The 13570-nt window shown below is 43.3% G+C and overlaps 1 protein-coding gene across 4 annotated transcripts in view; it reads right to left on the bottom strand.

The window, feature by feature from the left end:
* The window catches only part of rif1.S (replication timing regulatory factor 1 S homeolog), a 51292-nt gene that overhangs the window by 21646 nt on the left and 16076 nt on the right, over positions 1-13570 (bottom strand). For 3 of the 4 annotated variants that reach the window (XM_018237150.2, XM_018237149.2, NM_001280649.1), the window contains 8 exon segments: positions 8235-8297; positions 7673-7773; positions 1885-1971; positions 1628-1701; positions 1254-1434; positions 1054-1161; positions 634-780; positions 47-146 (listed from right to left, as the gene is read on the bottom strand). In XM_018237150.2, coding sequence (XP_018092639.1) covers positions 47-146; positions 634-780; positions 1054-1161; positions 1254-1434; positions 1628-1701; positions 1885-1971; positions 7673-7773; positions 8235-8297 — 861 coding nt within the window. 4 annotated transcript variants of the gene reach the window in all.

The following is a 13570-nucleotide window of genomic DNA, read 5'->3' as shown; positions in this document are numbered from 1 at the left end:
AAATACAAAATGAATGGCTTTGCATTTAAATAAATAATTTTCTTACTCTTGGTTTTTGGCTGAAACTTTGTGGTGTACGGGGAGAAGTTAAAGTTTTCCACAATTACGGTAACAATTTGGACAATCCTTTCCAACATGACTAAATTCTGAAAAGAAAAAAAAAATGTCACATGTAGATCAAGAGCAAATACAGTTGTCAGCATTAAACAATAAATGTACCTCGTCATATCCCAATCCATATCAAATCACATTTTATACCAAGGAATGAGATGGTAGAGTAGATTCCTAGGAGGTGTATGGCAGAAGATAAGTGACAGAAGAACCTGTATTTCAAAGATTTATCAATGGAAAGCCATGCTAGCTGGAGCAACATTTTAAATTTATGCCTAACCCACCACAAAGGCCAGACTGGGGTAAAAGTACACACAGGGGGCTATGTAATAAAAGATGCCAAGTTTGCCCAGGAGCAGTAACCATTGGCAACCAATCAACATTTACTGGTCACCTGTACATCTTATTGGTTGCCATGGGTAACTGCTCCTGCGCAAACTTAGTGCCTTTATTATATTTAGGAGACAAACGATAGCTGAAATCTCGCCACTAATAAAGTCAGAATTTATAATTGATGCTTACCAAGCTGAGATCTTCTAATACAACCAAAATTCTGGAACACAGCTCTTCACACCATACATTCTCTTCTGCTGTGGCAACCAAAGCTGCACAGCGAGCAAAAACTTTGTACAGTTCTGACCAAGAGCGCAACAAAGTCTTCATCGTGGGCTTTAACAGAAAATAAATGCAATAAGAACAATAACGCACACATAAATTGGGCTGAAGGGGCTACTAAAAACAGCTGTTATTAAAAGTCCAGTAAAATAAACACCATAACTGATGGTTAATAAACTTACAAATATTTATTACCACCACAGTATCTGCGCTAAATTCAGTTTTGACATTTATAAACTAAAATGATTGATTATATCCCTACTTAGTGCTCCAGTACCATTCATGGGAAACTCCATATTGATAAAAACATTAAAGCCTTCAACCTACCTGCGGAAATGCTGGGATAGGAAAGATATGAGTTATGGGTAACATCAATGCACTGTGCATGGCTCTAAAGTTATGTTCCAAAGCATCACCTTGATTTACTTCGTTAGTCTGAAAGAAAAAAAAAAGTTTAAATCAGTTAAAGAACAAAGCATGTAACTAAGTAGTCAAGGATTAACTAAAACCACCAGCCAGCTACATACCTGGTTAATCCTTTCAGTTAATGGATTAATCAGAACACTCCACATTCTCCAAAGGCGCTCTTTATTTTCAATGAATTGCGCAATTTGATTTAGCTCACCAAGCACAGATTCGCTAAATGCCAGAGGGGATGTTGGTCCCGTAAGAGCATAGCTTACTAGGGTTTCAAAGTTAGTGAAAAACCTGAAAATGTAGAAATGCATCCCACTTTTAGAGGAGTTATATTCACAACCAGATGAGGGTAAGAAGTAAAGTTTATGTATATTTCACACACACATATATACACTTTTTAAAACTCACATTTCTTTCAAGTAATTTTTTTTCCCCTTTTACAGTTAGTGTATATATTCATCTGCAAACAAAACAAAAACCTCACCTTTCACCCGTTACACTTTTCTCTAACAGCCCAGTATGGAAATGAAGCTGAATTAGAAACAACGCTGGTGTGCCCTAAAGGAAGAGGCATACATTTAGTGAAAATACTAAAATATAGTAAACAGCTGCAAAAAATGTGCCAAAGCACTGAAAAATCTGCATTAGCTAGTGGTTTCATAGGTTTGTTATCTAAATGCACTACAGATTATTGCACTACTGTACTGATATTACAACATCCTAAAATACTTCTATTCTTACATTAAGAAGATCCATATTTGCCACCTGATATGCTGCAGATCCAAGTACTTTTTGAGGGAGACCCTTTATGGTGTACTCCAGAAGGTTCTAAAAGAGGGAGACAAAAATATACATTAAAAAGGAGATTTTGTGTACTCACCGTTAAATCTCTTTCTCTTCGGTCGCTTGGGGGACACAGGGACAGTGGGTATAGCTGGAACCACTAGGAGGCAGGACACAATAAAAAAAAAATAGAAACTTGACCCCTCCTCCTCCTGCTATACCCCTCCTCTGTAGGCAGAGACACTCAGTTCGTACCAAAGGAGAAACAGGAGGTTATTAATAATCAACAGAAAATCTGATAACTAATTACAAGTAGAACAGAGTCAACCAAGTCTGAAGCCAAGAAAAGGCCTTTATCCAGGGAGGGAAGCCCTGTGTCCCCCAAGCGACCGAAGAGAAAGAGATTTAACGGTGAGTACACAAAATCTCCTTTTCTCTAGGTCTGCTTGGGGGACACAGGGACAGTGGGGATGTACCAAAGCTGTCCCCTGAATCTAGGGTGGGAAATAGAGGCCTACGTGGAACCAGCCACTGCAGCCTGAAGTACCTTCCTGCCGTAGCGGGTGTCAGATGCCACAAGATGCCAAACTGGTAAAATTTGGCAAAAGTATGGATTGAAGTCCACATTGCAGCCTTGTTCTGCGGAGGCTTGGTTTCGAAAAGCCCTCTGGTGGAATGTGCCTGATTGATCTGGGGGAACCTGACCCTGTGATGAATAGGATCTCTGGATGGCCTATTTTATCCATCGGGATATGGTGGTCTAAGTAGCTGGTGTGCCTCTGAGGGCCTGAGGGAAGGACGAACAAGTAGTCCGATAGACGATGTCCTCGACCCGGTGCAGGAAAAACTTGAGGGCCCTAACGGGGTCGAGGGTGTGCAGTGCTGCTTCCTTTGCATTGAAAAGGGATGGGCAGAAGGTAGGAATCGTAATTTCCTGGTTGAGGTGGAAAAGTGGAAACCACCTTGGCAAGAAAAGAGGGAGAAGTATGAAGTACTGCCCTGTCGTTGTGGAAGGTCAACAGAGGAGACCTACAGGAGAGGGCAGAGATCTCAGATACTCTCCATGCTGAGGCAATAGCCAGCAGAAAAAACAAAAACAAAAACTGTTTTCCATGTGAGCCACTGAAGTGGAATAGAATCCATGGGTTTAAAGGGAGCGTGTTGCAGGGCACATAGGACTAGGGTTAAGTCCCAATTTGGCACCGGTGAAGTACCAGGCACTTTATGTGGGCCATTCCCGGAAGAAAAAATCCTAACATCTGGGAACAAGGCAAGAGGTCTTTGAAACAGGATGGAAGTGCCGAAAACTGAGATTTCAGCGCTCCTGTATAAGGCCAGAAGGAGTGGAGTGGAAAACTTCAGTGAATTGAAACCATTACATTGGCACCACCAATGGTAAGTGAACCAGACCCAATGGTACGTCTTGGCGGAGACCGGTTTGCGGGCTGCACGCATGGTAGAATGACAGTGTCAGAGAACCCCTTCCGTCTCAGGATCGCGGTTTCAGTAGCCACACCATCAAATTGAGGTTGGCAGGACAGTGGTGAAGGATTGGACCCTGAGAGAGAAGGTTCAGGATGAGAGGTCAAGGTTCCTCTACTGAGAGATGTACTAGATCCGAGACCCAGGATCGACGGGGCCATGTTGGAGCTATGAGGATGAGAGTAATGAGTTCTCTCTGAAGCTTCTTGATCTTTCTTGGAATGAAAGCAAGATGAAAGTCCCAGGGAGAGGTGAGGGCGTCTGCCGCCAGAGGGTCCCTGGACCTTGCAAAGAAGAGAGGAACTTTACGATTGTGATGTGATCGACCTCTGGCATCCCCCATCTTTGAGTGATCTTGTGGAAGATGTTGTCCTTTACAGGCCACACGCAGGGATCTAGGGATTGTCTGCTGAGATAATCTGCTTCCCAGTTTAAGAGACCTGGAATGAAGATAGCTGACAGGCGAGTCGGATTGCCCGTATCTCAAGAAGGTTGATGTGAAGACATTGTTCCGATAGAGACCAGCGACCTTGCGCTGACCGACCCTCTGATGCATACTGATGCACTGCTCCCCAACCGGAGAGGCTTGCATCTGGGGTGAGCAGTCACCATTTTGGATCCTCTAGGGGTCTGCCCCTGGTCAGGTGACTGGGTTGCATCAACCAGAGAAGAGAGATTCGAGTCCTGCGGGATAAACAAAATTCCAGGAGAAGGGATTTGTGCCTCCAGGCCACAAGAATATTCCACTGAAGCTCCCTGAGGTGATGCTGGGTGAAGGGAACTGATTCTATCATCGAAACCATGACTCCCAACACCTTCATGTAGAATCTCTCGGGGTGGGACTTCGGGAGGAGAGACCGCACAAGGGTCCGTAGATGCTGGACCTTGTCACTGGGACAGTTTGTGTCTGGGTGTTGAACTGCATCCAGAGGAAAACCATGGATTGGCTTGGGGTTAACAAGGACTTGTCCAGGTTGATCAAACTCCTGTAATCGAACCATGGTGAAGTGCGACGCCTGCTGGGCCACTGCAAATGAAGGTGCCTTGATCGGGAGATCGTCCAGATAAGGAGTTATGGAGATCCCCCTGGTGCGGATTAGAGCAGTGGCCACTGACATGATCTTGGTAAAGACAACGGGCCGAATTCAGGCCAGGGGGAAGGTCCGTGAGTTGGAAGTGGCGATTTTGGAAGGCAAATCGCAAGAATCTGATGGGGACAGAAAATTGGGGCCGCGATGACAGACCTGAGGGATTCCAACTTGAACCTTCGTGGTCGAATGAAAGTATGGAGTTCCTTGAGGTCCAGGATTGGCCGAACAGATACATCCTTCTTGGGAACTACAAACAAGTTTGAGTAATAGCCTCGGAATCTCTCCTCAGTCGGAAAAGGGATGATGACCTCTGAACGGATAAGCTTGCCGACTGCGTCGTGCAGCGCCTGAGGATATCTGGACATGAAGAACCGGCAGGGCGGGAGAGAAACGAATTCTAGGTGGTAAAACCTGCAAAGTCTCCCCCCCCCCACGGCTGAGTCGCTGAAGGGAAGAAGGGTGAGTAATGCAGACGTGGGCTAGCGGGACTGCCAGGATGGCCTGGACCTTCCACTGAAGCGTCCTCTGCAGGTCGTGGAGTGTCATGAGAGACTTTTTTGAAAACAAGTCCGCAGTTCCATCCAGAGAGATCTGCGAACCGATACCAACAAGTCAAGTCGGCTGAAGTTCTGCTAATCACCTGTAGCGCATCGAGGGAGGCTTCACATATGTAGTCAGCCTCCTTGACTTGCGAGGCCAAATGAGCGACTTCTTCACGGTGGACCCTTGTTGCAATCACTCGGCATAAGGCGTCCGACCAAGTTTGGACGGCTGTACTTACCCAAGCCGAGTCTAGAACCGGCCGAAGGGAGGTACCTGAAGCAGAGAAGAGGGAACTTAGAATGCCCTCAAGCTTCTTGTCCACGGAGTCCTTGAAGGAGGCTGCATCAGGAACTGGTAAAGCAGTGTCCTTAGATAGTTGAGAGACAGGCGCGTCCACTGAAGGTGGGGAGGTCCACTTTTCCGTTACAAAAGGATATAGTTTGAGAAAACGGCGGTTAGCCTGGAAACATCCCTCTGGCTTGTACCATTCCAGTTGGATAATTTGCTCGAGTTGAGCATGAGAGAGCAAAGGAAGGTGAGGACCTGCTGCGGCGCTTAAACAAGGAGGTACTGCAACTAGGTTCAGGCTCCTTTAAGTGAAGGGTCTCTAATACTGAAATGAGGGAATCAATGGCCTCAGAGGAGAGTTTGGGGGGATTCCCCTTCCTCTGGGTCGGAACTGTGAGATAGTTCACCAACAGACAGAGCCGGATCCTCCTCGGAGTCAGGCGGCAGGGATGAAGTAGTGATGGACTCCGCCTCACACTCATCCTCGGAAGGAGAGGGGGCTCTACATTTTGGAGGCTTAGACCGAGGCTCATCTAGCCACGCTAGCAGTTTATCAAGGGAGAGAGCCAATTTAGGAATGCCTGCGGCAAGTTCAGATGCCCATTCTGGGGGAGGCTGGGGGTCCAGGGGGGGTGGAGTCCCGGGGCTGGCCTTATGGGTCCCCATGGGAGGCTTGGCTTACCTGAGGACGGAGTTCTGAAGTTTCCGAAATTGCCTCAGGTGGCTTGCATGTGGAACACAGAGGGTCCTTGTGACCAGATGCGGCATTTGGCACAAGCTAAATACTTAACCGATGAAGTAGTTGCTGGCCTGGAAAAAAGGTGATCACCTGTACCTTCAGACATGGTGTACACAAGCTGTTCCTGTAAGAGAGGAATTAAGTTAACAATATATATAATGTATGTTATATATAACTGAAAATGCCTCCCCAGGGTACTGCTGGGAGCAAAGCCTTGGAGGAGAGTAAAGCCTGATAAGGCAGTAATTACAAAGCCTGCTGCCCTGTGGCAATAGCTAAACACCCCACTGTGTCAGAAGTACTGCCCTGTTGTGTTCTTAGAAAAAACAGGGGGGGGGGGCTGCGCTGCAGAGAAGCTGGGAAAGAGTTCTGCCCAGCGTGGTGAGTCTGCTAGTAATGGAACCTCCTCCAGAATCAATGGGAAGTAGCTGCCTGGGCGCACAATGGAGAGTGCGAAGAATGGCCCCTCCCCTAGCAGTGACATATGGTGCAGACGCACACCTTAGAAAAATGGTGCATAAGGCACTGGCGCGCACTTTTTGGGTTGCACACAGGGTGCACGTACAGTAAGTGCAAAATCTGCCCCAGCTGTTGCCTCCCCAGGTAGAGTGAAAGACAGCCCAAGTGAAGGCTCTCGTAAAATAGTGGTGCGCAACTGGTGTTAAGCCCACAATAACTCTCTTGCACTGCTGACAGTGAAACATAAGTGCCATTCCCATTCTGGACAATTTGTAGAGATGATTTGGCAGCTGTGCTCTCAATCTCAGTAAGCCACCCCCGCTCCAGGTGTAGGAAATTAACCAATTAGTTAGAGTACTGAGAGAAAGCAAGTGAAAAGGCAGAACTTGCTACTAGGTGCTCTTTATTGCACACAACATGTTTCAGGCCAGAAGCCCTTTATCAAGTGCCTGTGTGTTTGCTGGAGGCTGATTAACATACTGCCTGGGTCTGAACTAGTGACCTGCAGGTTGCAACAAAGTCTCCTATACTGCTGTGCAAGGCAGATGGTTTGTGCAGAGGGGGAGGGGGGCTCAGAGAGTGAATAGGCTGCTATTAAGGATATATGCTTACCTTAAATGAGCCACGGCAGGAGTTCCCAGACTGTAGTGTAGGGATCCTTGGGGCATATAAGGAGGATTGAGCAACAGGATGAACCTGGCTATACCTCAGCCCTGTGTCCCGGCCAGCGCATCCTCTCTCTGTATGTCAGAGGGAGGGAATCAATGCTGGATGGTCAGTGCACAGCACAAGAGACCCCGGTGACATCCTCAAGTAATGGATCAGACTACTCAGTGTAGCTGTCCAGCTCCATATCATGTGAAGGAATTGTAGTGAAATAAAAATAAAAGAGCAAAATAGTAAAATACTCCTGAATGCAGGAGACGGTCCTAACCTCCTGAGGACACAACGAAACTGAGTGTCTCTGCCTACAGAGGAGGGGTATAGCAGGAGGAGGAGGGGTCAAGTTTCTATTTTTTTTTATTGTGTCTTGCCTCCTAGTGGTTCCAGCTATACCCACTGTCCCTGTGTCCCCCAAGCAGACCTAGAGAAAAGTAACAGTGAAGGGTTCCAGGTTTTACAAGAATATAAAAAGTTAAATTACCATTGTCTTTTCTACTTGAAGTGCATCAGATGTGACTATATTCTTCAGAGCCTGCAACAAATGTGTCAGTACCTCCGAGCCCTGACGTTCTTTCTTATTACCTGCCATGAAAAATTAAAAACTGTTACAGGATTGGTGTTCTCTTACACTAACACCTATCAGGAGGCAGTTTAGCAAGACCATAACACAGCCAGCTACAGTGAGATCAAAAGGGAAAAGCCAGACTTCAATACAAAGTCTTAATGCTTCAGGATCTGTTCAGCCACTTCCCCTCATATGTATGACTATTAAAGGAAAGACAAGAGGTGGAGTTTTAAGCTGGGGGGGTCACTCATATGAAGGCAGCTAAGTGGGACTCCTCTGGCTAAAGGATCAGCAAACATTGATGCAAACAAACATACAAGGATATCGAATAAACCTCTAATTGGGCAAAACTTCTTTTGCAAGAGAGATTATCAACATAGAAAACACATCTTGGTGTTAAAAAGCTGGACTCTTAGAATGGCTTGACTTAATATAGCTGTAGGGAAAAAAAACCTGACACAGATGGAGGCTTTCCTACCTGTATCAATGGCAGCTTTTGTAAAAACGATCATATCCTTCCATACAGCATTCAGTACAGCATCTGGAATGAAAGAGGGCTAACCATCTTAGTAGCAATAATATAATAAACAAATACTGTTTTGTTTAACAAAAAGTTAATAGCGGAGCTTGAGAACTAGAGTATTTTAAACTTCCATAGTTACCAATATGTAAGTTTCTAGCAACTATTGCTTCAGAAACAATAAAATAGAATTGATCAGAAATTCAATCAGCACAAAACAGGTGATTAGCAACCTGTGTCAAACGATGACACACGTGGGAGTTAAAAAGCAGAAAACAAAGGGTTCTTTTACTTTGAATTTAACATTTCAGTAGTTTAACCCTTTAAGTGCCAGCAGAATTTCACATTTTGGTTACGCGAAATGCCAGCCGTTTTTGAAACATTTTGTGCTCTCTCACTTTAGGGGCATTTTCTGAGGGGAAACCTATAGTTTACCTAGGAAAACTATACATTGTTTTTTTCGGTAGAAACTGAGCTTTCTAAATCTGCCTGAGTTTTCATGTATTTCCACCTGTGCAAAAAAATTTATAGTGCTAAATACCAAAAAAAAATGAAAAATTATCATTTTTCATTGTATATCAATTTATACCAGAAAAATATTTCATTTTACGGATGAAAATCCAACTGATTTGGAAAGCCTTATGTCTCTCGAACGTGCCAATACCAGATATGTATAGTTTTAGGGAGATTTAGGACTTCTGTACCTCAAAAACTCCCGGCAGTATATTGCCGAATTTTGAAAGCACTAAGGCAGAAAACGGCATGCTTTAGATTCCAAGGCAAAAACTCCTGAAACCTTAGGTTTACCCCAGAAAACCATACATTTTTGAAAAGTACACATTCTGCCGATTACAAAATGGGTAACTATGTCTCTCTACTCCCAACTACCAAACATAAAAGCTTGTCTGAACATAGCGGTTTTTCAAAAAAAAATTCAAAATTCTGAAAAATCATTTCAAAGGTTTTATTTTGCTGCTCCGCATATCCCAAACTATATTAGGTACCAAGAAAAAGCACCTGAAATATGATTGCCAGGGGTCCACTGAACAGTTTGATACCCATTATGCATAGGTTTACCAAAGTATCTGGCATTTAGAGACACCAATATGAAGTTAGCACATCCAAATTGATCAGGACTTTACTTCAGCTACTGAGAAATCAACACTGACTGCATTTTTTGTGGGGTAAAAACACAGAAATATATGTTTACCCCCCAAACCCATATATTTTTGGAAAGTACACATTCTACCGAATCTAAAATGGGTACCCATGCCTTTCTGCTCCAAACTACTGAGTCGCAAGGCTTTCCCACAATTGTCGGTTTTGGTGAAATATGTGAAAATTGCCTCAAACCTTCAACTTCTCAGCACCATATCACCCATGTATTGTTATGCACCAAGAAAAAGCACCCTAAATATGATTGCCAGGGTTCCTCCAAACAGTTTGGTGGCCATTGTTCATAGGTTTACCAAAGTATCTGGCATTTAGAGGCCCCAAAATGAAGTTAGCGCATACAAACAGTCCCGTGGGTAACTTCAGCTAATGAAAAATCAACACATTGACTGCATTTTTGTGGGGTAAAAACACAGAAATATATGTTTACCCCCAAAACCCATATATTTTTGGAAGTACACATTCTACCGAATCTAAAATGGGTACCCATGCCTTTCTGCTCCAAACTACTGAGTCGCAAGGCTTTCCCACAATTGTCGGTTTTGGTGAAATATCTGAAAATTACCTCAAAGCTTCAACTTCTCAGCACCATATCGCCCATGTATCGTTACGCACCAAGAAAAAGCACCCTAAATATGATTGCCAGGGTTCCTCTAAACAGTTTGGTGGCCATTGTTCATAGGTTTACCAAAGTATCTGGCATTTAGAGGCCTCAAAATGAAGTTAGCGCAGACAAATAGTCCTGTAGGTAACTTCATCTAATGAGAAATCAACACATTGACTGCATTTTTGTGGGGTAAAAACACAGAAATATATGTTTACCCCCCAAACCCATATATTTTTGGAAAGTACACATTCTACTGAATCTAAAATGGGTACCCATGCCTTTCTGCTCCAAACTACTGAGTCGCAAGGCTTTCCCACAATTGTCGGTTTTGGTGAAATATCTGAAAATTGCCTCAAAGCTTCAACTTCCCAGCACTATATCACCCATGTATCATTACGTACTAAGAAAAAGCACCCTAAATATGATTGCCAGGGTTCCTCTGAACATTTTGGTGGCCATTGTTCATAAGTTTACCAAAGTATCTGGCATTTAGAGGCCCCAAAATGAAGTTAGCGCATACAAACAGTTCCGTGGGTAACTTCAGCTAATGAAAAATCAACACATTGACTGCATTTTTGTGGGGTAAAAACACAGAAATATATGTTTACCCCCCAAACCCATACATTTTTGGAAAGTACACATTCTACAGAATCTAAAATGGGTACCCATGCCTTATTGCTCCAAACTACTGAGTCGCAAGGGCTTTCCCAAAGTTGTCTGTTTTGGTGAAATATCTGAAAATTGCCTCAATTCTTCAACTTTCCAGCATCATATCGCCCATGTATCATTACGTATCACAAAAAAGCACCCAAATTGTGATTGCCAGGGGTCCTCCAAACAGTTTGGTGCCCACTGTGCATAGGTTTACCAAAGTATATGGCATTTAGAGGCCCCAAAATGAAGTTAGCACATACAAATTGTCCTGTGGGTAACTTCAGCTAATGAAAAATCAGCACATTGTCTGCATTTTTGTGGGGTAAAAACACAGAAATATATGTTTACCCCCCAAACCCATACATTTTTGGAAAGTACACATTCTACAGAATCTAAAATGGGTACCCATGCTTTTCTGCTCCAAACTACTGAGTCGCAAGGCTTTGCCAAATTTGGCGGTTTTGGTGAAATATCTGAAAATTGCCTCAAAGCTTCAACTTTCCAGCATCGTATTGTCCATGTATCATTACCAGCATAAAGCATCCTAAATATAAACATACGGGTCTACTAAATAGTTTGATGCCCAATGTGCATAGATATACCAAACTATGTGGCGCACAGAGACCCCCAAATGACAATATGTATAGACATTTTCACGGCTGACGCGCTGGCTGCTGCAACATAACCACCCGGTGTGTGTATTATGCGACATTAGACCACCTAACAGTACAGAGACCCCAGAAAACCATATATTTTCAGAAAGTACACATTCTGACGAATCCAATATGGGTAAATAAGTGTTTCTACTACAAACTGCCAAACTGCCAAAGCAATGCTGAACATAACGGTTTTTATCAAATTTCTGAAAATCGTCACAAAGCTTGAATTTTACCCCATTATATGCCCCACATTTCGTAACTTATCAGCATAAAACATCCTAAATATGAACGCCAGGGGTCTACTGAACACTTTGATGCCCAATATGCATAGATATACCAAACTATGTGGCGCACAGAGACCCCCAAATGACAATACTGTATATACATTTTCACGGCTGACGCGCTGGCTGCTGCAATATAAGCACCTGGTGTGTGTATTATGCGACATTAGACCCCCCTAACAGTACAGAGACCCCAGAAAACCATATATTTTCAGAAAGTACACATTCTGACGAATCCAATATGGGTAAATAAGTGTTTCTACTACAAACTGCCAAACTGCAAAGCAATGCTGAACATAACGGTTTTTATCAAATTTCTGAAAATCGTCACAAAGCTTGAATTTTACCCCATTATATGCTCCACGGTTTGTAACGTATCAGCATAAAACATCCTAAATATGAACGCCAGGGGTCTACTGAACACTTTGATGCCCAATATGCATAGATATACCAAACTATGTGGCGCACAGAGACCCCCAAATGACAATAGTGTATATACATTTTCACGGCTGACGCGCTGGCTGCTGCAATATAAGCACCTGGTGTGTGTATTATGCGACATTAGACCCCCCTAACAGTACAGAGACCCCAGAAAACCAGATATTTTCAGAAAGTACACATTCTGACGAATCCAATATGGGTAAATAAGTGTTTCTACTACAAACTGCCAAACTGCAAAGCAATGCTGAACATAACGGTTTTTATCAAATTTCTGAAAATCGTCACAAAGCTTGAATTTTACCCCATTATATGCTCCACGTTTCGTAACGTATCAGCATAAAACATCCTAAATATGAACGCCAGGGGTCTACTAAATAGTTTGAAGCCCAATGTGCATAGATATACCAAACTATGTGGCGCACAGAGACCCCCAAATGACAATAGTGTATATACATTTTCACGGCTGACGCGCTGGCTGCTGCAATATAAGCACCTGGTGTGTGTATTATGCGATATTAGACCCCCCTAACAGTACAGAGACCCCAGAAAACCATATATTTTCAGAAAGTACACATTCTGATGAATCCAATATGGGTAAATAAGTGTTTCTACTACAAACTGCCAAACTGCAAAGCAATGCTGAACATAACGGTTTTTATCAAATTTCTGAAAATCGTCACAAAGCTTGAATTTTACCCCATTATATGCTCCACGTTTCGTAACGTATCAGCATAAAACATCCTAAATATGAACGCCAGGGGTCTACTAAATAGTTTGATGCCCAATGTGCATAGATATACCAAACTATGTGGCGCACAGAGACCCCCAAATGACAATAGTGTATATACATTTTCACGGCTGACGCGCTGGCTGCTGCAATATAAGCACCTGGTGTGTGTATTATGCGACATTAGACCCCCCTAACAGTACAGAGACCCCAGAAAACCAGATATTTTCAGAAAGTACACATTCTGACAAATCCAATATGGGTAAATAAGTGTTTCTACTACAAACTGCCAAACTGCAAAGCAATGCTGAACATAACGGTTTTTATCAAATTTCTGAAAATCGTCACAAAGCTTGAATTTTACCCCATTATATGCTCCACGTTTCGTAACGTATCAGCATAAAACATCCTAAATATGAACGCCAGAGGTCTACTGAACACTTTGATGCTCAATATGCATAGATATACCAAACTATGTGGCGCACAGAGACCACCAAATGACAATAGTGTATATACATTTTCACAGCTGACGCGCTGGCTGCTGCAATATAAGCGCCTGGTGTGTGTATTATGCGACATTAGACCCCCCTAACAGTACAGAGACCCCAGAAAACCATATATTTTCAGAAAGTACACATTCTGACAAATCCAATATGGGTAAATAAGTGTTTCTACTACAAACTGCCAAACTGCAAAGCAATGCTGAACATAACGGTTTTTATCAAATTTCTGAAAATCGTCACAAAGCTTGA

The sequence above is a fragment of the Xenopus laevis genome, chromosome 9_10S (assembly GCF_017654675.1).
Source record: "Xenopus laevis strain J_2021 chromosome 9_10S, Xenopus_laevis_v10.1, whole genome shotgun sequence".
In the NCBI taxonomy this organism is placed as follows: domain Eukaryota; kingdom Metazoa; phylum Chordata; class Amphibia; order Anura; family Pipidae; genus Xenopus; species Xenopus laevis.
Note: the sequence above shows the minus strand (reverse complement) of the source record. Positions and strands in the feature narration are given on the sequence as shown.